Source organism: Podarcis erhardii (assembly GCF_964252035.2).
Source record: "Podarcis erhardii genome assembly, chromosome: 10".
Classification (NCBI taxonomy): Eukaryota; Metazoa; Chordata; class Lepidosauria; order Squamata; family Lacertidae; genus Podarcis; species Podarcis erhardii.
In genome coordinates, this window is record NC_138500.1 from 40,887,886 (window position 1) to 40,910,459 (window position 22,574).

General features: G+C 41.5%; 1 protein-coding gene across 1 annotated transcript in view; it reads right to left on the bottom strand.

Moving 5' to 3' along the window:
* Nucleotides 1–22,574, bottom strand: part of TMTC2 (transmembrane O-mannosyltransferase targeting cadherins 2) — a 204,573-nt gene that overhangs the window by 86,993 nt on the left and 95,006 nt on the right. Inside the window, exon 3 of the mRNA XM_081878578.1 lies at nucleotides 78–906. Within this exon, the coding sequence (XP_081734704.1) occupies nucleotides 78–906 (829 nt within the window). The remainder of the gene's footprint in view (nucleotides 1–77; nucleotides 907–22,574) is intronic.

Sequence of the window (22,574 nt, forward strand, 5' to 3'; positions counted from 1 at the left end):
ATCCAGAAAGAGAAAACAGAATTATAGACAGTGGATTTTTTTTTTTTAACATAACAAAACAAAATAGAGAACATTACCTTTAGCTGGATTTACTTTTATCCCTGACTTATACAGCATCTCTTCATTCTGCCAGTCCCCATTCCTGACAAAAGTCTTGAGTCCATAGAAAAATATTAATGCAGCTGTGGCAAAAAAAATCAAGTTCTTCAGAAAGCGCTTTTGGGCTTTGATGTAGAGGGCCCTGGTGCCCACAGTGATCAGCAGGCAGAAGCCCATACTAGGTATATACAAGACACGCTCTGCTATCACAAAGCCTACATAGAAAAAAAAGTTTGTGGCCGGAATAAAGGGCACAATTAATAAGGACAGAGACAGAACTACAATATTCTCAGTTGAGGGGAGTTGCGGTCTCTGCGGCAAATGTTTGTTAATGCCGTTTTCTTCTTTAGATACAAAGCTGGGCTTCAACTCCAAGCTTTTATACTCCATTTCTGATAGGCAGTTATGGCCATTGGTGTTCTGCTTGCCATTTGTTACGTTTTTCCCATTGCATTCTCTCTCTTTGCTGGAGCTTTTCAAACCGGTGTAAGCAAGGAGGAGAAGTCCAGCATAAAAGGCCACTGTGTGTAGGTTCCTCCAGTCACTGACTGTTTTGAGAAGAGGCACAGCATCCATGGACCAATCAAAGCTAAGAGTGTCCGGGCACAGCAATAGCCAAAGATTTTTGGTTGGCAGGTAAAAAAAGGTCAAGGTTCGTGTTAGAAAACTCTCCGAGTCAGCTGCTGGGTTGTCAGAGTTGGAAAAGCTGGGAGGTTTGTTCCCCATCCAATAAAAGCGAAGACCTAGTAGCAAAGCTCCCCAGAAGATCAATAAACCAATGCTCAAAAGAAGGGGTAAATTCTTCCGCTGAAAGGGAAAAAAGAACAGTAAATAAAATTACATTCATATTTTGGTTTTGGGGATTCTGAAGTTGCTTCTGTGAGCTTTTAAAAACCTTACCTAAAGAAACTATACAGTCCTACAAGCTTTTCCAGTACAATCTATTATGTCTAAATGCTTTTATAGAATTGCTTGTCCATCACTAAGGTTTTGTTGTAAGCCAGAAGCTACACTGTTATAAAAATAGAAATGCTGTCTTATCTTGCAAATTTTCCACCTTTTTTGAAGGGTGTGTGTGTGTGTGTGTGTGTGTGCAATTAGGCCACTTGCATGATTTGATTCTGCATGCGAGCATCTGGCATGTGCATGAGATGGCCATGTGATTTCATCACACTTTGTTTAATCTGCTTTTTGCCTTACACAAAGAAGCTACCAGAATTTCAATTGCACAAGCAGCAATCTAAACTCACACTTGTAATAATACAGTTGCAATCAGCATACTGAAAATCTGTCACTCCTTTCCCATTCATTAACTCCAGTCTCTGCTTTGGCCTGGACATCAAATACACTTTTTTTCAAAGGACAGGTAAAATGGTTTCTCTCCAGAATCCTCCCCATAGTGCGCGCGCTCTCTCTCTCTCTCTCTCTTCCATTTCTTTTTCCCTCCAGGGACGATCTGGAGCTCCATTCAAAATAGCAATTTCAGCTATACTGAGCTGCTATGTGGGGTCCAAAGGTCAAAGACATGAGCAAACTAGCTACAACAAGTGCACTTTAAAGCATGCCTTTAGTTTATTTATGGTAGGCAGTAATAGCTTGACATTTGCTTGAACTGCTCATCATATTCATGCTGTATATCTTGGTCAATTATTTGGTTTCTGCGTGTGGTTTTTCTGGCATCTGAAATTGCAGAAATTGCTTTAGCATCCCCCCCCCCCCCCAGGCATCATCCTCAGTGCTTACATATTGCTTATATGTTCACTGAGCTTTCCATAGTTTTAGATTGGAAGCCTTCCTAATAATCTCCAGCATGCCAACCATAACACAAGATAATGTTATGAGCCACAAAGTATGCATAAATGCACCATGCTTAAGAATTTCTGCTTCTCTCCCAAGATTCTTAAATGAAGACTGTGAAAGAGAAAACTTTGACAATCAGCATATTTTAGAATATGCTGCTACAGTATATCTTGTGGAATCAATACAGAGTACAATTAGCAAAATTACCAAGGAACCACAACTCAAAAGATGCGTTGGTAACCCTGCTGCCAGCACTAGCAAAAGTTACACGTGCATCTGTGATTGACCATTTTATGCAATACTGAAACTAGGAATATCACATTTTCCAGCATGCACGTACTGTAGAACTGTAGCAAAACTAGAGAGAAGCAGTTTCAAGTCCAACATTGTAAGTGTGAAGGTGGCAGGAAGCATGTGACAAAGTTGCCTTCCCTAACAGCAGGGCATATGTTGCTTGACAAAAGCTCTTCTAAAAGTCAGGAAAGTGCAGAAAGTTGTGAGTTTGGGGAGCGGGGGCGGAGAATTCTGAACATACTAAGGAACTATTGGAACCAATACAAGTAATAATAATAATCATTTTATTATTTATATGCCGCCCATCTGACTGGGCTGCCCTAGCCACTTTGGGAGGCTCCCAACAAAATATTAAAAATGTAATAAAACATAAACCATTTAAAAACTTCCCAATACTGTGCTGCATTCAGATGTCTTCTAAAAGTCATATAGTTATTTATCTGTTTTACATTTGATGGGAGGGCATTCCACAGGGCAGGTTCCCTGTAACTTCACTTCTTGCAGTGGGGAAACTGCCAGAAGGCCCCCATAGCTGGGTCTCAGTGTCTGGGCTGGGCGATGGGGGTGGAGATGCTCCTTCAGCTATACAGGGCTTGGTTCTGAGGATCCAGGTGTATACACAAAAACTGGAAAGCCTGGAACCCCTGGAACCAGACCCCACAAGGTGGAGGGTGCCTTACTTGGCTTTGGGAAGGAGTCAGGAGGGCTCTGGCAGGATCCTAGAACCCTCTCACCTACTTCCCAAAGTTCTGCAAGCACTTGCCCAGCTTTGGGAAGGAGGCGTAAGGGCTCTAGAACCCTGCCAAAATTAATGGGCATTGCCATTCAAATAAACAACAACAACAACAAGAACAACAACAACAACAACAATTTATTATTTGTACCCCGCCCATCTGGCTGGGTTTTCCCAGCCACTCTGAGCTGCTTCCAACAAATATTAAGAATACATTAAAATGTCACACATTAAAAACTCCCCTGATGTCTTCTAAATGATGTTTATGTGTGCCAAGTCATGTGGTTGATTATGTGGGGCAGGGCTTACTCCCCCCCACACCCCTCAATTTTTTTTTTAATTTAAGTTGGCACCCTTGACTAATGCTTAGGTTGAATTTCCCTGATGCTTCACAATATAGGATTGTAGATTTGTGGGACTGTTTCCAGCCACATGGACCGAGGAAGCAAATTTCATCCACTTCTGTCAAAAAGAATGGAAGTCATAGCCTTAAAAAAACAAATTCCAATGGTGATTTCAGGGTGGAGATGGGACAAAGAATGATGCAGACTCAGGAAGACACTGATCTCAATCAAGACAGCCTTCACATCAAAACAAGCTGCTTTATGAAGTGTCAAACCTAATATTGTGGGCAGTGCGTATCTCAAACCATTTCCAAACACAACCTACAAACACATCACCACTCTTAGTAGCTCATAACATGGTGCTTTGTAATAAATTTCAGTGAGGGTAGGATAATGATTGGAGTGGAAAAGCCAAAAGAGTTGTTTATCCAGACATTAATTTAGGGAACAGCTCTATAAACAGTACTTTTATTTTCGGTATCTGCAGCCCTTGCTTTTTAGGCTATAAATTTAGAAGAGCCCAGCAGGAGGCAGAGTTCTTTATAATACTTGGCAACAAGGATTTGGATTACTGTACTCCCGAGTCCTAATCCAGCCCATATGCCATATGCTTTGGCACCCTCATAAATCCTCTAACCCTTCATCAGCTATAATTTTCCTCTGGGAAAGAAAACGAATGTGCACAGGGGTTTTTTCTTCCAAAGATCTGATTAAAAGCACAGCGATCATGTGTGGCATTTCAATCAGTGAATCGTCTTGCACATTCACCAAACCCAACCAATCCATATATTGCATGATGCAATACTTTTGCTCAGATTCCGACTGCACACCTCTACCATAAATACTGCTGAATTAAATTCTGCAGCAGATTATCCCACACTGTAGCCCTTGTCAATGTGAAGTCCTCATTTATCCAGTGACATATGGTGTTTCCAGAAGGCAAGCATTATTTCCCTCTGCCCTTTCCTTATCCTTTTAGGAACAAACATCAAAGAAGCACACTCTAAAGATCTGAAAGCATGGCACGCAGCAAGAAAAGGTTCAACAACACACAAGACTATTCTCACATTACAAAGAGGTGTATATGCCGGCATTTATAAATAAATATAACCTTCCACACATCTCAAAAGAACATAAATGCCTTCAACCAATATAAATTGGGCTGCATTACACAAATGTTCAGAATTTTTTGTTTGCACAGACTATAGAAGGTAAGCCACTTCCTGAAGAGCTGGGTCACTTGGACTTTATTAAAGCGGTTCAAAGTACCCACAGTGGTTTTTTATAGTTTCTAAAGCTCTCAGCAACCTCAGCTTCATACATCTAAAGGTGACTGCATACAATATCCACTTGACATCTGGTGGTGGAGAGAGCCATGGACATCAAGGATCATTCTCCATTTGTTATCCATACTAAAGAGGTATTCGAAAATGTATTCTTCAGCAACGTGTCAACATTTTAATCATATAAATTCTAAGGGGTCTTCATATATTACTACTGTGTACACAAAAAAAGTATAAATCAAAAGGGTGTTGAAGATACCCTAAATATTTGTTTTTGTTTTTAGATTTATAACTGCACCCTAACAATGCTTAGGGCTGAGAAGCAATCTGCAGGTGCCAATAAAATTATACAAAATTAAACTTTAAAAATTTAAAAAGCCATCAGATCACAGTTTTAGTAACACGCCTATACATTTCCAGCATAAATAGAGCAGCTGGAGAAAGAGGAGAGGACGGGGGTGGGGACTGTGAGTGCACAAGGGTGTTTCCCATCCTTTGGACCCCCTGGGAAACTCAACAACTTGCTGTACCTGGAACGATGTGTGGAGAGTACAGCTGAATAGGACACAGCTGTGGGCATTCTGAGGAAGCGCCATCCACCTTGTGCCTGCCCATAAAAAGCAAGTCTAGATAGCTCAGTCAGTAAAGCATAAGACACTTAATCTCAGGGTCATGGGTTTGAGCCCCTCATTGGGCAAAAATATTTCAGCATTGCAGGGGGTTAGACTAGATGACCATCATGGTCCCTTCCAAATCTAAAATGCTATGGTTCTAGTGAGAGACTAGGTGTCTGCTGAACTCTTCTTTTTTGTGGATGAGCTGAGTTTGTTTGGAGGCTGAGAGTGGGGGGGTAATCCAAAAGAGAATGAACTGATATTGATTTACATATGTATAATAGTAACTTTGTATTAATGTAACATTTTTATATGTTACTGTGTATTTTTGTAATGTTTTGTTTAAGTTGTCTTTTGTTGCTTCTATTTTGTACAGTGCTTAGAATTTATTAAAAAAATAATCAAGAAAAACAGGGTCTCTGGAAGATACCACGCGCTCACAATAAGTTCAAACAAAAGCATTATATATCTACGTGCCCTGAGCAAACAGCATAGGCAAACGGAAACACATTGCAAGCTGTGCTTCCAAAAAAGTAGAAATAATGAGTCTCCAAACCAAAATGCAGCTAGTTTTTAGGAACGGTGAGAGATGTTATTGCATGCAGTGGCATAGTGTGGGTTGTCAGCACCTGGGGCAAGGCAAGTAATTTGCGCCCCCTAACCCGTGGATTTGCTCCCCCTAATCCTTGGATTTGCGCCCCCTAACCCCCAGATGTTGCGCCTGGTGCGGTCAGCCCCCCTGCACCCCCCACGCTACGCCACTGATTACATGGGCTGCTTTTTGAAGGCACTGGGATATCAGCACAGCTATATTTTGTTTGATGGATATGTTGCTTGTTCAGTAGGTTTTTAAACGTGCTAAACCACCTGGTGCCTTTCAGATGTGCTCCAGTGGTTCTCAACCTTGGGTCTCCAGATGTTTTTGGCCTACAACTCCCTTGATCCCTAGCTCACAGGACCAGTGGTCAGGGATGATGGGAGTTGTAGGCCAAAAACATCTGGGGACCCAAGGTTGAGAAAGGCTACAAGCTTCCATAATTCCTGACCATTTGCCATGCTGGCTGTGGCTTAAAGGAATTTGAATCCAATAACTTCTGGAGGGCACAAGATTGGGGGAAGGCTATGTTAAGCATCCGATGGCATGTAACAGCAGATGTTGTATGCTGGGGTCATACTGCAGACTTTTGGGTGGACTACGGCAGCAGTAGATTCTTGTCTGCCATTTTCTGTAGTATAGAAAATGTACAAATGAGGCAGAAATGTTCAAATGTTTCTAAAAGAGTTACAAAATGTGCTCAAATGATTATGCCAAGTCTTTCATTTGTTTGCAGTATTATTAATACCTAATAGTGCCTTGCTAAAGCAAACCCAAAGCCAAGAAGCATGTTTTATTTCAAACAGAAGAAGAAAAAATAAGTAGTACATTAAAACTGCAGGAGGGGACACACTTTGCAAGCGAATTAACTAAATGGATTTTATGAGCAAAATGTCATTTAATCCCAAATTAAGCCTCTGGAAGGTCTAAGCAGCTTTAACAATCCAGCAGTGGAAAAACCATCCAATACTGAATTCTATTTGTAGTATAAATAGCAAGCTGGCTCTGGGATTGACAGAAAAAGCTATCCAGATGTAACTGGAATCCAATCAGCTGAAGTACCTGCCAGTCATCAACTGAGTCAGCATTATCTATATTTCCTCTTTTTATGTGCTGCTGCCTATGGATTTATCCCCTTTTATGTTTGAATTGAGGAGATGAGGAAGAGGGAAGGAATGACATGATAAACTGTTTCATACGGCTGGCCTACACATTACTTTCATCGCATAGAGGAAGCTGCAAATAGTTTCCACATGATAGATTTTGATGGCAACATAGTATGTTATAGTGCTCTCCCTTTTCTTCTGCCTGGTATGGAGATTGGCTGCTTCCAGCCTCTAGGAACCATACAGACCAAAACTTAGGCTCCATGGTGCCTAGTCAGCAATGGGATCTAGGTTAGGAAGCATGTTGATCCTGGTAGCTCACTTGCGCATGGTTTTCAGCCCACATTGCTTTTTCTCCCATCTAGAGTGTACTTCTTGCAACTATTTGCACTATTCATATTAACTAGGGACAGACCAGGGATTTATTACAAGCCAATAATATATATTTTTAACTCTGGCTCAAGTTTGGACTTTGGCTGCAAACAGATGTAAATTTACCTAGGAGTAAGCACCACAGAACACACTGAGTTACTTTCAAGTACATGCACATGGGACTGCACTTTTACTATAGAAAGGTACCCTGAACATGCTGTTAACTCTCTTTTTATTTAACGCCCATCTCGTGCAAACCAGCAAATTTAATTCCAAAAAGTTATTGTGGCACTGCCCCATTCATTTGCCTATGATGCAACTGTGGGATGCTTGATTTCCTATAGGGAGAGAGAGAGAGAGAGAGAGAGAGAGAGAGAGAGAGAAAGAGAAAGAGAGAGAGAGAGAGAGAGAGAGAGAGAGAGAGAGAGAGAGCGCGCTGCTTGGAACTACAGTCTGCTTTGGTTACCTGCAGTATTCAAGTTTTGTCTAGTAAACTTTTCCCATGAAAAATAAATGTTTTCAAAAACCATTGGGAACAATAACAATTTGTCTGATGGCCTTTCTTTTCTTTGGTGTCTTTCTCACTGGCTGTATTGGATCCCCTGTTTTGTCTGTGCTTGGCTTCCCAGCGACAAAGATGCATGAGCAATGTATTAGCAGTATAATAGAGACTGCAGTTTGCTACTCAAAGAGTTCCATGCATTTATAGATGTGTGAGTTCATTTCCTTCCTTAAGCATCTCTTCCACCTTTGTAGTTTCTGAATTCTTGGCGTGGCACAGTTTGTGAAAGCGCATTGCTACAGATGCTGATCAGCCCACATATTAGCGTATGATGCCTTGTCATAGCTCCTTTCTTTGAGGCTTATCATTCGTCTCAGTCTCGTAAAACAGTGTTATCCTCAACGCGCTCTTTTTAAAATTGCTGCTTCTAGGATTAACTTTTACTGGCTTATTTTATTTTTGTTTACATTAATATTATCGGCAGCCTGAAGCCCCCATGACTGCAGCTTCACGGAATTGTAAATTTCACATTGTTGGTGAACACTTCTACTCCCCTGAGACAATCTAGGGTAAGGATAAGGCAATTTATATTACACATCGAAAAATGTGAGAATTCTCCGTGGAAAAGGCTTTTCCTCAACCACTGACAGAACCCTGAGCTAAACAATGCATGGTGGTTGCAGCTAAAGGATAAGCCAATAGCAGACTGCAGCTTTTTAGAATAGCCAGCCTTACCTCCCTAGCTCAAAATGCACACATACACAAAACAAGCTTCAAAGAAATCTAAGTTTCCATGTTGATGCCAAATTCCCAGGGAGCCTCAGCTACTGAGATTTCACCTTCCTTTTTGAGGCACAAAACTTGTACGATAAGTTCCACAGAGTTGGTATCCCAGATGAAATGTTACTTCTCCCATGTGGGAGCAATGATGTGCCCACCCCAAGTGTAAGAAAAAGCAAGGGTTAGCCTTATAAATCATGTAAACTACATGTGTTGGTCTCACCCTCCCTCTCTCTCTCTCTCTCTCTCTCTCTGACTCTCCTGCTTTGGAGTTTGGCTTTTTCATTAACTTTCTATGTATTCTACTAAGTGGAAATTGGAATGGAGCACTATTAGAAGAAGAATGAAAGGAACAAATTAAAATTATGTGCATCAAGTACCATTTTCTTGCTATGGGTAATGAGTATCTGACAATCCATTTATCAGCAAGCTCAGTATTAAAAGGTGCAAAACCTTCAAGCAACAGTAAATTACCGCAAATGTAATACAATAATTTGATGGGCTGGACATGGGGTAGGAAGAGTCCTCCCAAAGCTGAAGATTTGTTAAATGCATGTTGTTATAAGACTTAAGAAATTATAAAATGACATGAAATTCTTTTGATATACATCTGAATCTCTTATATAGGTCAAAACATTTTAACATTCTTAATATAGCCGTTAGATCCTCAGCATACAAAACTATCAGAAACTTAACAACTGATAAACGGTAGCCTCAATCAAGTGAAAGGAAGGGGTGGGGGTGGGGACAAAGATCCTTGTGGAGAGAATAGAACAGGAAATGCTTATTCCATTTCATGGTATTGTAGCTGACATGGTGACTTCTTTGTTAAACTAATGTCAGGAAATCAAATACTTAGCAGTCTTTTGCCTTCTAAAGGCAAGCTAATTCTAAAGTAAACTTCTAGAATGTTAAGCACCTAAAGAGTTCAATTGTTGATTCTGCACTGGAGACTGTAGGAACCCCTAACCTATTATGCCATTACGCAAAAAGCTATTTGAATGCCAGCTTTTGGAGTAATCTTAAAGTAAGAGATTTAGCCATTCCCGCCAGGGAGCAGACTATGGCTGAACCAGTTTTAGCTGTGAAGCAATTTGGTCTTTGTGGCTGACTGAAAGCATTCTTTTTTCCTTCTGTTTCAAAAACAGCATATTCTTCAAACAAAGTTCAGTTTCACTGGGTTGTTGTTGTTTTTTAAAGTAATAATTCCTATGTATTTTGTCAAAAAAATTTAAAAAACGTAGATATACAGATGAGACACAGGAAAAACAAAAGTAACTGAATTTCATTTTTGGAGGGGGGAGAGTTGGAATCAATCTTCATCGAGTTCTCTTTAGCAGGCTTGCTGAAGTGCAAATGTGTTTCCAGCACCAATGAATTAAACTGTAACATTCTTTTTTACTCTGTGTGGTTCTGGTGCAACAAGCCAGCCATTATGAAATACATTCCTGTCTCATTAATGAGCTAAGCTTGGGAACCCAGCATTTTGGAAACATAAAGAGACAATTTATAATGAGACTTCAACTCAGTGGGAAGGCTGAGGACTGCGGCCTCCTCTCAAAGTTATCATAATAGAAACTCCTTAATGAGTGAAAGACCTTCTTGAAGAGACTAAAAGCACCCTAAATATGAAGAGGATATATTATGTTACATGTATGCCCACCTTGCTGAGTTTCAGCTGAAGTAAAAGCCCTTTTGTGTCTTAGAAAAGCAGGCTGGTGCCAGATTTACATATACCAGAAGAAACAGGGCAAAGTTTACTGAACAGAATACCTCAAGCTCACACCTTCAAAGTGTTAAGGGACCTGCAGTGCTCCAAGGCAAAATGAAGGCTGGCAACTGACAGCAATGGGGCAGAGTCTAGATCATGGGTAGGCAGACTAAGGCCCGGGGGCCGGATCCAGCCCAATCGCCTTCTAAATCCGGCCCACAGACGATCTGGGAATCTGTGTTTTTACATGAGTAGAATGTGTTTTTATTTAAAATGCATCTCTAGGTTGTTTGTGGGGCCTGCCTGGTGTTTTTACATGAGTAGAATGTGTGCTTTTATTTAAAACGCATCTCTGGGTTATTTGTGGGGCATAGGAATTTGTTCATTTTTTCTCCAAAATATAGTCCAGCCCCCCACAAGGTCTGCAGGACAGTGGACCAGCCCCCTGCTGAAAAAGTTTGCTGTCAACTGGTCTAGATCAGTCAATATTTTCAATGTGCAGAAAAAAATGGAAGCCAGTGTTGTTGATCCCCAGTTCTAACGTTCAGGCTTACAGAAGCCTGCTTATAAAATATGTTGTCACTCACACCTTGAATTGCTTACTTGTCAGGCTTGTGAATGACATGGGACTGCAAAGCCTCTGTCATGTGCTTGAGAGGCTGCATCCCAAGAAGATCATGATGAGTGGGTGGGGAGACCACCCTAGTCCCATCATTTGGTCAGAGTAGGAGCAACAGCATGGAGCTTCCTTCTCCCCTCCCTGCTGGAAGGGGAGGTTGGTTTGCTCCTTGCTTCCTCCCAAATCCTTCTCCTATTGTGCAATGTCCTGTGTATTTTATTGATTGCTGTAAGCTACTGGAGAGGAATTTTTTTAGATGAACAGTGGGGTAAACATTATTTTAAATACAATGGTTCAGCAAGAGATCTCCAGGGCACTTCTGTTCAGAATCCTCCATTTCAGGATCAATTCATATTGGTCCTTATGAGGATAAATGTCAAGGAATCTATTCTTAACTGAGGATAACCAGTGCCCAAGGCACTTTTCGGGATATTTGCTAATGTGTGATTCAGCTCTGCTCCAGGAGCTGTTTAAGTCCTGCAGATCTGGAACACCCAACTGCCTGCCTACCTGGCTTCACCTTTACTAGATCTTGCCAAAGTAAGATGAATGGCAATCTCTGGCTTCAGTTGCCACTGCCTGCAGCTTCAGTCTTTATTGTGGCAAACCTTACACCATGAATTTCAACCCACCACGACAACACATCATTACAGTAATGCAAATATACTCCCAGATTTTAAAATAAATAAATAAATAATGTGCGAATTGAAATGTTGTATAAATACTTTTGTCACTTTTTCAGTTGTCTGCTATGTACCGGTAAATGCCTCCCCACAAAGACAAGCAATGCTAGTGCCTCTGCCGCTTTGATGAAGACCAAATATATTTAACGATTGCATAATACTAATTATGGGGCAGTAGCTTGCATGTATCTGGCACCAGGTTCAATTCCATGCCTCTCCACTTGAAAGGATCAGGCAGCAGGTGACGAGAAAAGTTTCTGTCCCAGATTCTGAAAACATGCTGCCAGTTAGATCAAGCTAGATCAAGTGTGCAGAACCTTTGGCCCTCCAGATCTTGCTGAACTGCAGCTTCCACATTCTCATCAGTACTGTACAGGTAGTACCCATTAGCAAAGTGATACTGTTGCAAAAATCAGCATTTGAGGCTGAAGGAAATTTCCATGCGGCAGTGAGAAAACAAAAGGTGTTTACTGTTAGCAATAAAGGCTCAGTGTGATTACTTTGCAAAGGCTGAGCAACCCCCCAGGGGAGGGGATCATATGCATCACAACCATATGACTTGCACATGCATGAAGACATACAAGGATCCTGTTATGGAAACAGAGGCCTCAAATGAATTTTGCATGATTGATTGGTTAAATGAATTTATATACCACGCTATACCCGGAGGTCTCAGTATGAGAGACAGTATAAGAGATGCTGTGAAAATGCCCTGCATAGCTAGTCCCCCAGTGCAGATACATGAATGTTTACACAAAATTTGTCCCAAGCTTTTGCACTCTCTAAATTCCTAAAGGCAGCAAAGAGAAATAAACATTCAAAAGTGAGAAATGTATGTTGCAGCTATCTCATTTCCAGTAGCAAAAACACACCCTCATTTTTATTTTAGTGAAACCATGCTACTTACTGTTGAAAAGCTGTTGCAGCAGAATTTCCAAAGAAAGAGAAAAGGGTAGCGCCTTACAGAAATGTTGAAATATACTTTCATGTAATTAAGCTTATGCCTTTAGATGTATTAATATCAGAGGCAAAAATTTTGAACACAAATGTCAACCCATGAAGTTAACAACAGGAAGTTATGCTTTGTAATAACCCTGAATCAGGACTGGTTTCAGCAGAATGAGCTGGTTAAAGTCCTGAAGTGTACCAGTTTCAGGACATATGGTGATAGTAGCAGTGCTGGGGACATTTAGACACCTTTCCCATCTTAAAAGCAAAGCTAATTAGTGCAGTGGGGAGAAAAGTTCTGCCCCAGCCTTATCAATAATGTGCTAGGTTTCTACCTGAGTTTGTATTTCAAAAGTAAAATGCGAAGGAGCTCTCATCTGCGATCTATAGTGGCACCGTTCATTCTACCACCTGTATTTAGATGTGCAGCTTCAGACTAAGTTTGTACAGAGGGATGGGCCAAAAGCTTTTAATCTTGGTTGTGAAGATCAGTGCTATCTTGGCTTTGAGAATTTGACACACATCCCATTCCTTAACTTAAAACTGACACCCACACCACCCATTTTTTAAAAAAAACTTTGATCAAAATACCATTTTCATTATGCACAAGTTAGTTTTGAGTCTTCCAATGCTCAGGGTGCCTACACTGTAAACTCACTACCTCATACCAATGTAATGTCCTAATTTAGGATAGTTCAGGAATAGATCGAAATATGTCGGCTCTAGAGGAAAGGAAAGGCTGAAAAGATGGCTGCTAGGTTGCCAGCAGTCAGCCTGAGGGCAGATAAGTAGCTCTACAGTTCATTAAAAATGCCAGTATCCTTCATTCTTTCACCCAGGAGGGGTTCCCAAAAAAATAAAATGCAGAGACAACATTCTAAACACTGGCATTTATATTTCCCTAGAAAAACAATAATTTTATAGTACATATTTACTTTGGACTGGTTGTTCTTTCGCAGATATCTAAAGCACTTACTTAAAAAAACATTCAAGATCCAATAAAGCATGGGGAATTGAGAAAAAAACATAGGAAGGAAAAGATACTAACCCCAGCTTAAGCAGACAATCAAAATCCCACATCACCACCACTCAGAATGGCCTGGCCAATGACACTAATGACCTGAGATGTGTTTGGTTCAAGAAAGTGAACTCCAAGGGACAGACAGCACTATGTTGTGCTGTCTCGTGTTCCCAAAGGGGAACTAAGGTACAGCAAGAGTGTAATTGGCCAACTAAATGGAAAGCAGCACCCTGAATAGTTTGGTGCATTGACTTTTATGACAAAGAAGTCTTGTACGTATACACAAACATGGGACTGAGTTGGAAAGCTTGCATAGGAAGCAAAAGGTTGTAAGAGCGAGCTGAGAAGCAGAGGGGAGAAGAGAAGATCTTTTCCAATACTTGTGATGCTAAAAATCAGTTAGCAGCCAAGCTGCTAGGAAGGTCATGGCATCTGACCCAGAAGAGGGCACTCCTTATGTTTTCATTTTGAAACTACAGAATGCACCCATTTTTAAAATGCCTGCATGAGATCACATTGACTCGAAAACAACTCTACCTTTGGCTCCCTTCCAAGAGAATTTTCTCATGCTGTCTGACCCATGGGACATAGCTGGGGTCACCCATGTACTCTTTTTCGGGTGGACCTGAGCAGAGATTTCCCAGGAGACACTTTTCTGAGAAATATTTTCTCACCCCACCTAAAAAAAAAAAAAAGTTTCACAGAATTCCCCCCCCCCCCACATATCCACTCCCTGTTTTGTGGCAAAAATCATTGCCCCAAATGCCTTGGAACAACTCCAGGCCATTGCGGATGCTGCAAAATGGCAGCCAAGCTGCCAGTACAATTCCTACTGCTGTCATTCACAGTGGCAGCAGCCACAACAGTGTACTACCAACACTGCTAATGGTAAGCCCTACCCTAATAAATAACTACATTGTGCTGCTCTGCTCATTTGTTAAACTTCCCGCCTATGGGAAGAGCTCAAGAGTCATATGAAGTTAAGGCATATCCTCAGAAAAGGACTGAGTGGGTAAGTCTGATATTTTCATGGTAGCTAGCATATCCAAACATATATCGCATTTCCCCCAATAGATTGTTTACAGATATAGAACCAAACATTACTCTTGAAAAGTAAAAAGTAGCCACAGTGGCTCACATAAAAAAAAAATCCAAATTACCTATTAGAGTAATACCAGTATTAGACCAACCAAAATGACATAAAACTACCGTATTTTTCGTCCCATAGGACGCTCCGTCCCATAGGACGCACCTACTTTTGGGGGGGGGAAATAAAGGGGGGGAAATTGCTTTATTTCCCCCCCAAAAAAACCAGGTCGGGGAACAGTGGGATGGCGGTGCTGCGCCTCCCCGCTGTCCCCCGAGCTTGTGCGGCTGGCCGATGTCTGCCTGGCGCGAGGGGCGCTCTGCTTCAGGGCGCCCCACACGCCCCCCGGTGCGCAAGGCTTGCCGACACCTGCACGAAGCACGGGGCGTCCTCTGGAGGGCACCCCGTGCTCCGTGCTGCAGACTGCCGCCCGCAAGGCTTGCGGACACCTGCGCGGAGCACGGGGTGTCCTCCGGAGGGCGCCCCGTGCTCCGCGCTGCAGGCTGCCGCCCGCAAGCCTTGTGCTCCGGGGGGAGATCCCCCAGGTGCGCAAGGCTTGCCAACACCTGCACGAAGCACGGGGCGTCCTCCGAAGGGCCGGCTGCCGCCCGCAAGCCTTGCGCTCCGGGGGGAGATCCCCCAGGTGCGCAAGGCTTGCCAACACCTGCACGAAGCACGGGGCGTCCTCCGAAGGGCGCCCTGTGCTCCGCGTTGCCGGCTGCCGCCCGCAAGCCTTGCGCGCCCGGGGGGAGATCCCCCTGGTGTGCAAGGCTTGCGGACACCTGCGCGGAGCACGGGGTGTCCTCCGGAGGGCGCCCCGTGCTCCACGCTGCAGGCTGCCGCCCACAAGCCTTGCGCTCCGGGGGGAGATCCCCCGGGTGCGCAAAGCTTGCCGACACCTGCACGAAGCACGGGGCGTCCTCCGAAGGGCGCCCCGTGCTCCGCGCTGCCGGCTGCCGCCCGCAAGCCTTGCGCGCCCGGGGGAACTCCCCCCGGGCGTGCAAGGCTTGCGGATAGCTTCCTGGAGCCTGGAGAGCGAGAGACGTCGGTGCGCACCGACGCCTCTCGCTCTCCAGGCTTCAGCGAAAGCCTGCATTTGCCCCATAGGACGCACACACATTTCCCCTTCATTTTTGGAGGAGAAAAAGTGCATCCTATAGGGCGAAAAATATGGTATGTGCAAACTTTCAAGCTCCCTCGACCTTTTCCCCAGGCTAGATGGTTAAAGAAAAATGCAGTAAGGAAGAGAGAGAAAGGGCTATATTGCTCAAGTCATGTCTGTATTTGGCAATAATCTTACGACAGAATGTTGGAGAAGCTAGTAAACTCTCAAAGAAGGCCCTTTCAAAAAAAAAACAAAAAAAACAGTTCTTACTCAGCTCTGCTTCCTTGAGTTCTGCATCACTGAGCCTGATGAAGAGTTCTGTGGAACCTGGAATTTCTATTTTCTGACACTTTGGTAGGCCTGATAAAGATATTGCCCTAATAAAAGGTAAACTCGGAAAGCTACCTGCGGACAAACGCCGGCGCCCTCGGCCTGAAAGTGAGATGAGCACCATTGTCGCCTTTGACTGGACATAACCGTCCAGGGGTCCTGTACCTTACCTTTACCTTTTTTTATTGCCCTAATATGTATTTTGAAGCATTATCCAGCATCCCAGATGAAGCAGAAAGAACACTCTGGATGTTGTAAAATATTGGCATCTAGAAACACACAGTTTCAGTCATGATTTATGGCACTGTGTGGAAAGCAGGGCTGTGGGGAAACACACCTTGACAGAGAAAGTTCTGTCTGTGCCCCAGGATATTCTAATGATATTCTCTGTGATTTTTTGCTTTGCTTCATTTATAGTGAATTTGCTATGTATGAACCACTGCTCCTTCTATTGCTATAACTTAGAAACATTCTCTTCCCTTCCCAAGGCCATAATATAACAGGAAATTGTTTATTTTGATTCAACAACCTGGTTTAATAAATCCTGCAACATACTGAAGACAATATTACATAGCTTCAAAACCTACATGAGGGACAAAGAGAACTCAATAATGAGCGAGACTCTCCAAATTTAGAACTTATCCATGTAAACAAAAAAATGTGAACAGTGCGCAAGTACTTCTACTGTAAAACTGCACTGCATGTCAACATTATACAGCAACAATACAAACAAAAATAGCTACTACCAAGAAATTCAAGAGGGAAAACTCTCAAAACCATATTTGAGTGTGACTGGAGACCACTGTGTCCCCATAGTATAATCTTACATTGCTTCCCAAAGCTGGGATTTCTTTTTTTCTTTTTTTTCTTTTTTGTGGGAAGGTGTTCCCACAGATAAGGAGCCACAGAGGGGGAGCCACAATGGACAAGGCCCTCCCTCCAGTTGCTACAAAGTTGACCTCAGCAGACCAGACAGGCTTCATCTGAAAACCTCAACATACAGGCAGGAGTATATTGGGGAAAGGTATATACAGGTTCCAAATTTTGAAAATTTCATAAACAGATATAAGTACCTTAAGACTGAGCTTGATAGCAAATTGACAGCCTGTTCTTTCAAGAAGAGATATCATATGCACATGCTAGGTCACTCCTGTCAGTGCCCCTAACCACTGCATTGTGCACTGAAACAACTAATATTACTGTGATGTGCTCTACCTGGTAGCTCCACACAGGGCACCTTCCAATAATCAAATATTCAGTTTACCTATGCATGGAACAGTCTATGCCTGTCCAGAAATGGCCTTACCTGGAACACCAGTCCAAGATGGGGAAAGATTTGAACATTTGGGGATGAAGGCTGTGTTCTTTTTTCTTCAGAAGGTATGCAGACCTGACCAGATCAGGCAGCTATCCTAACTCCTGGAAACAGAAACCATCCATCCACAGCCCCTCCATCTTATTAGGCTTCAGTTTCTAATTTCAACTTATTGGCTCTTATCCAGTCCACCACTAATTGAAGCACCAATTCAGAACATGCACAGCCATACTCAGCTCAACTGTAACAGAGGAAAAGAGCTGGGTATCATCTGCATACTGATGACACTCCGCCCCAAATCCATTCCCGAGTGACTATTCCCTATCACTTCATATAGATGTTAAACAATAGTGGGGAAAAGAAGATGGAGCCTTGTGGCACCTTCACAGCATAGCTTCCAGGGGGTGAAAATGCAGTCACCCAATGATACTCTCAGATACAAGTCTCATAGGCAGGAATGGACCTCCTGACTCTTGTTCCAAACCTGCAGAGACAGTCCAGCATGATACCATGGTTGATGGTATCAAAAGCCATGGAGAGAACCAGGTAAAGCAAGAAGGGTCACATTCCCTCTGGCCCAGCCCATATAAAAGGTCATCCAATTTGTATAACTTTCTTCTCACCAATCAAAGCAAAGCCACTATATACTCCCTTTCAGAATGCATTTTCTGATATGCTGTTCCAATTTCCCATCCTACCAGATGGCTTGGTTCAAATTATTTCTTTAAAAATCTATAAATGCATTGCGATCAGCAAGTTTCCTGTCAGCATTAAAGGAGATAATCCAGGATTCTAGGGCTGAGATGATAGATGATAGATGATAGATGATAGATGATAGATGATAGATGATAGATGATAGATGATAGATGATAGATGATGATAGATGATAGATAGATAGATGATAGATAGATGATAGATAGATGATAGATAGATAGATAGATAGATAGATGGCATAAAGTTACAAAAAAAGGGGGGTCAGAAGTTACTTGAAATAAGAGAGAGGCACACAAAATTACTACCTAGGAACCATCTAAATGCTAATTAGCAATAGTGTTAGAGTCTTGAATATCCAAGTATAATAAATGTAAATTGTGGTATATTTAGATTTTCTGTTTGCACAGGTGGCAGCACATTCTTCTCAAAATAAAAGTGGGCATCTTAAACCATAGCACTTAATACTAGGTCTGCACTTAATTAAAATGTACACAAACATCTGTGTTTCTCTATTTAGAGGACAGACAAAGGAGACCCACAAGGGGAAAGGGTAATTAACAGGTGGTGTGGGCTTCCAACTGACACCTGACTGAAGTTATAGCACTGACCAGCTGCCTCTCACACAGCACAGGTGGCTACTCATGGTAATTACTTCCACTATCTAGTGAAGTGTGCAACAATGACATTCCTGTATATGCGCACCAAGAATATCCTTATCTCTTGTGAATGAAGCTGGGAGATTTCCAAGATTCCCAGGATTCCAGGCAATAATTGGTGTCCTGCCCTTGAAAATTCTCAGGAAAGCATTTCTAATTTTTACATTGAAAAAGATTAGTTTTGGGGAAACTCTTATTTAAGGAAATATTCCAACTGAAAAGCCAAGTGCATGTGAAGAATGGTTCGTTTTCGTTTTCTGGGAATCAACGATGTTTTTTTCCTGATAACTTACACTAGCAGTCAATCCCTGCTCACTCTCAGCTTCAGGTAGAATGGGCATATGTGGACATATGGATAGGATTATGAAGATATGCAAAACGGGTTGCAAATGAGTACATTAACAGAGAGGAAGTACATTTCTTCATACTTTTATTTCCTATCTAATAACATGGTAGATTTTCATCATATATAATGACATGAGAAACATTAGTTGACTTACCCAGTGATTTCCATTGTTATCCCAACATTATCTTACCCTGTGCTTAAATTCATCCACAGACAGGCTTCATTTTAGCATTTGGCAATTTGCTTATCTGAATGATACATGTATTGCAATAAATTTATTATAACCATATTAAACTGGCTTAAAAGGGTCTTCTTTTATCAGTTTGTTCAAATTATCGTACCATTCCAGGAAAGCAAAAAATACCTTTCAAATATGGTGTCTCTTGAAACACTGATCTTAAAAGGGTATTGTAATTCCTAAAGTTACTTCCCCAGCATTTTTTTTTAAAAAATACTAGTCACACCCTGTAAGCCACAACTGACTGATATTATAGATTCATAGATTTTTCTATTCATCTTCTAGGATCAACTTAAGACACAAACCCACAATCTGAATAAAGCATGCATCATTTACTCCAGACAATATATGCTGAAAGATTATGCACTAATGTTACCAGCATATAATAAATCACATGGCATATATTGTCAGATTGACATCTTGAGTTTATCAATAAAAGCAAGACAATGACTAACAGCTGAATTATTTTCATGCAACCTACAACCTTTAACATAGTTCATCTTGTTAGGTGTGCCACAGCATGATAGGGATGGAAGATAATTTAACCTTGCATCAATTCGCCAGTTAAATTCCGTAGTGATGTCAGAACCACTACATCTGCCTATGTTTCAGCTTTTTGTAATAATTATATGCTGTAATCAGTTAACGGATGGCTAGTGTAAAACCAACTCACTTTAATGATCTAGAGCAATGACTCTGACCTGACATGGTCTTTTGCAATTACTGCAGCTCATCGGTGTGTGCTAAATTACGCTGACAATGCTGCCACTCTTAAGGACATTGTGCATCCACCCCTCTTTGCTAATAGCCAAACTCATGAGATTAGACAACTTGCGCCACAAACTGCAGTAATTGTATTAGCTCCTAAAGGTATGTGTCTAATGGGAATTCTGCCTCATTTAGGCATCGTGCTCCAGCTGAAGTACTTTCATCAAGCTGTCCATCATTCCCTGGATAGGTTTTCAACATTTGCAAGCCTGCTGGGAAAAGATGTGTGGTGTTTTATCAGATGTTCCAACTTCCACAGGTCAAATTCTGAAAATGCCAGCAAGGAAAGAGCTAACAGCATCAATGAAATCTGAATATAAACTTTCCTACTTGTGCAACAGTAAAAAATAATAACTTTGCGTTACTATAGTTGTGGCACACATAGCACAGATCCTAATTCAAGCACACATAGGATGTAACAGATAAAAAAATATTGCTAAGACGCAGAAACTGAATAGATCGCTACAATAAACTTCACAGCCAACAATCATACTTGCCTGGCATGGATTCAGTGCTCCCATTACTGACTAAGGGATGAAAATGAGCATAAACTCGCAGGAATCACCATAACCTATGGAGAGGCCACCATATGTTGCTGGAAGACAACTCCCATCATTCCTGACCACTGCTGGGGGTAGTGAGTGCAGGTGTCCAGCAATGTTCTAAGAGCACCACGTTGGTTACGTCCATCATAGCCAACATAATGGAACACCTGCTATACATGCCATGACAGGTCTGCTGATTTTTGACCTCTATTACAATTAAGGAATTAACATAAAATAGATATTGCACTGGACCTTTTTTTTTTTTTTTTTAGATCACCACATCTCAGGACATTGAGGAAGATAATTGGCTTAATTATATTTAAGTGGGTGCATGCCTGCAGCATTGCAGCAACCTGACTGTTCTGTATAACCTGTTCATTTGAATGCAGACCGGAAACAGGCATGAGTGGAAACCATACAGCCATTCAAGAGAAGTGGTAAACAGGCTAAATCAGAAACACAAATAGGTATTAGTGCAAGAACTCCATAGCATTCCTGTCCTTTCTCTTCATCGCAGGGCTTAGAACCCAGCAGAGCATAGAGAAACCATCTGGTGCTCTTTAGAGTCAAAGAGATTAAGTTTAGAAAGCAAGGTCACAGGAACCTTCCAGGCCACTATGCACTGCAAACTGCTGACACAAAATTCCTTACAAAGCCATCGAGTCTTTTTACGTGCGCACACTGAAACTGCACCGCAAAATCCGCAAAAGTGCAGAATACAACTGGGAGTTGCATGCTAACCCACAATCAAGCTTAGAAGTGTCAGATTGGGTCAGACTGTTGAGAAAGGTCAATATTTTTTTTAAAAAAAGATCATCCAGCATCTACTCTAACACACACTAACACCACTTAAAATAATCCAGAGTCTAGCAATGAAGATTTTTCTGTGAAATATATAAACTAGTTGCCAAATACCTCTTTCTAGAAAGAATCTCCCAAATATACTTTGAACTAATTTGTGTTAAATGCAGGCTCTTTGAAAATTTGGGTTTTCATAAGGTTGTCCTTTCATGCAAAATTTTGTGTCAGTCATCTAAAAGGCAACATATATTGAGAAGGGGAGAAAATCATCTGAATGCATGTGACAAGTCCACCAATACCCTGAAGAATAGATGTGCCTGAGAATAAGCCATACTGTTCTTGAAGTTAGCAACTGGCATGTAAAGTCAACATGACAAGCAACCTTTAACACCATCTGTACAAATCCCCATGAAAACTTATATTCTCACCTCATGCCTCAAAGAATAATTGCACCCTAGGGAAATTCTAGAGGACATTCAAATGATTTTGCTTCTTTGCTTCTTAAGGTTTGAGTTTCTGACAACATTATGCTTATGCCTTGTCATAAAGGGCAAATGTGTAATAGAAAATATTAATATTCCCTTCACAGAATAAGCTGATTACCTTACCAGTGAAACCATTTAAACTAATTTCAAGATTTGATTACTATTGTATATGATAAACAATGTATTCTATAATTCTTGTTACCTTAATAATGAGACAGGATTTTTGTCAGCTCTAAAACCCTATCTAAAACTATGTCTATAGAAGAGAGGGTGAGTTAGAAACAGCTTACATAAAATGTCAATAAAATACACAGAACAGGAAAAAATGCAATCTAAACACAAAAGAAAAACCTTACAGAAAAAAAAATGAAAGGCTTTCTTCAAAACAAAGAAACTCATACAGCACTGAAACACAGCAAAAATACAAAATATGAACTAGCTAAAATCAAAGGATAAAATGAACAGCATAACAAATCGCAAAAGCAGTGCTAAAATAAACTTCACTGTTCATTTAAACTATATAAAACAGATGTCAGTGAGATGTTGGGTGCAGATGTTTCACAATTGGGGCAACCACAACAGAACATCCTCACTTTCTAGTAATCATCAGAATCAACTCTGTGTGGACAGAGCATGAAATCCATGGTTCAGGATGGCATTTCATATCATATTGACTACCA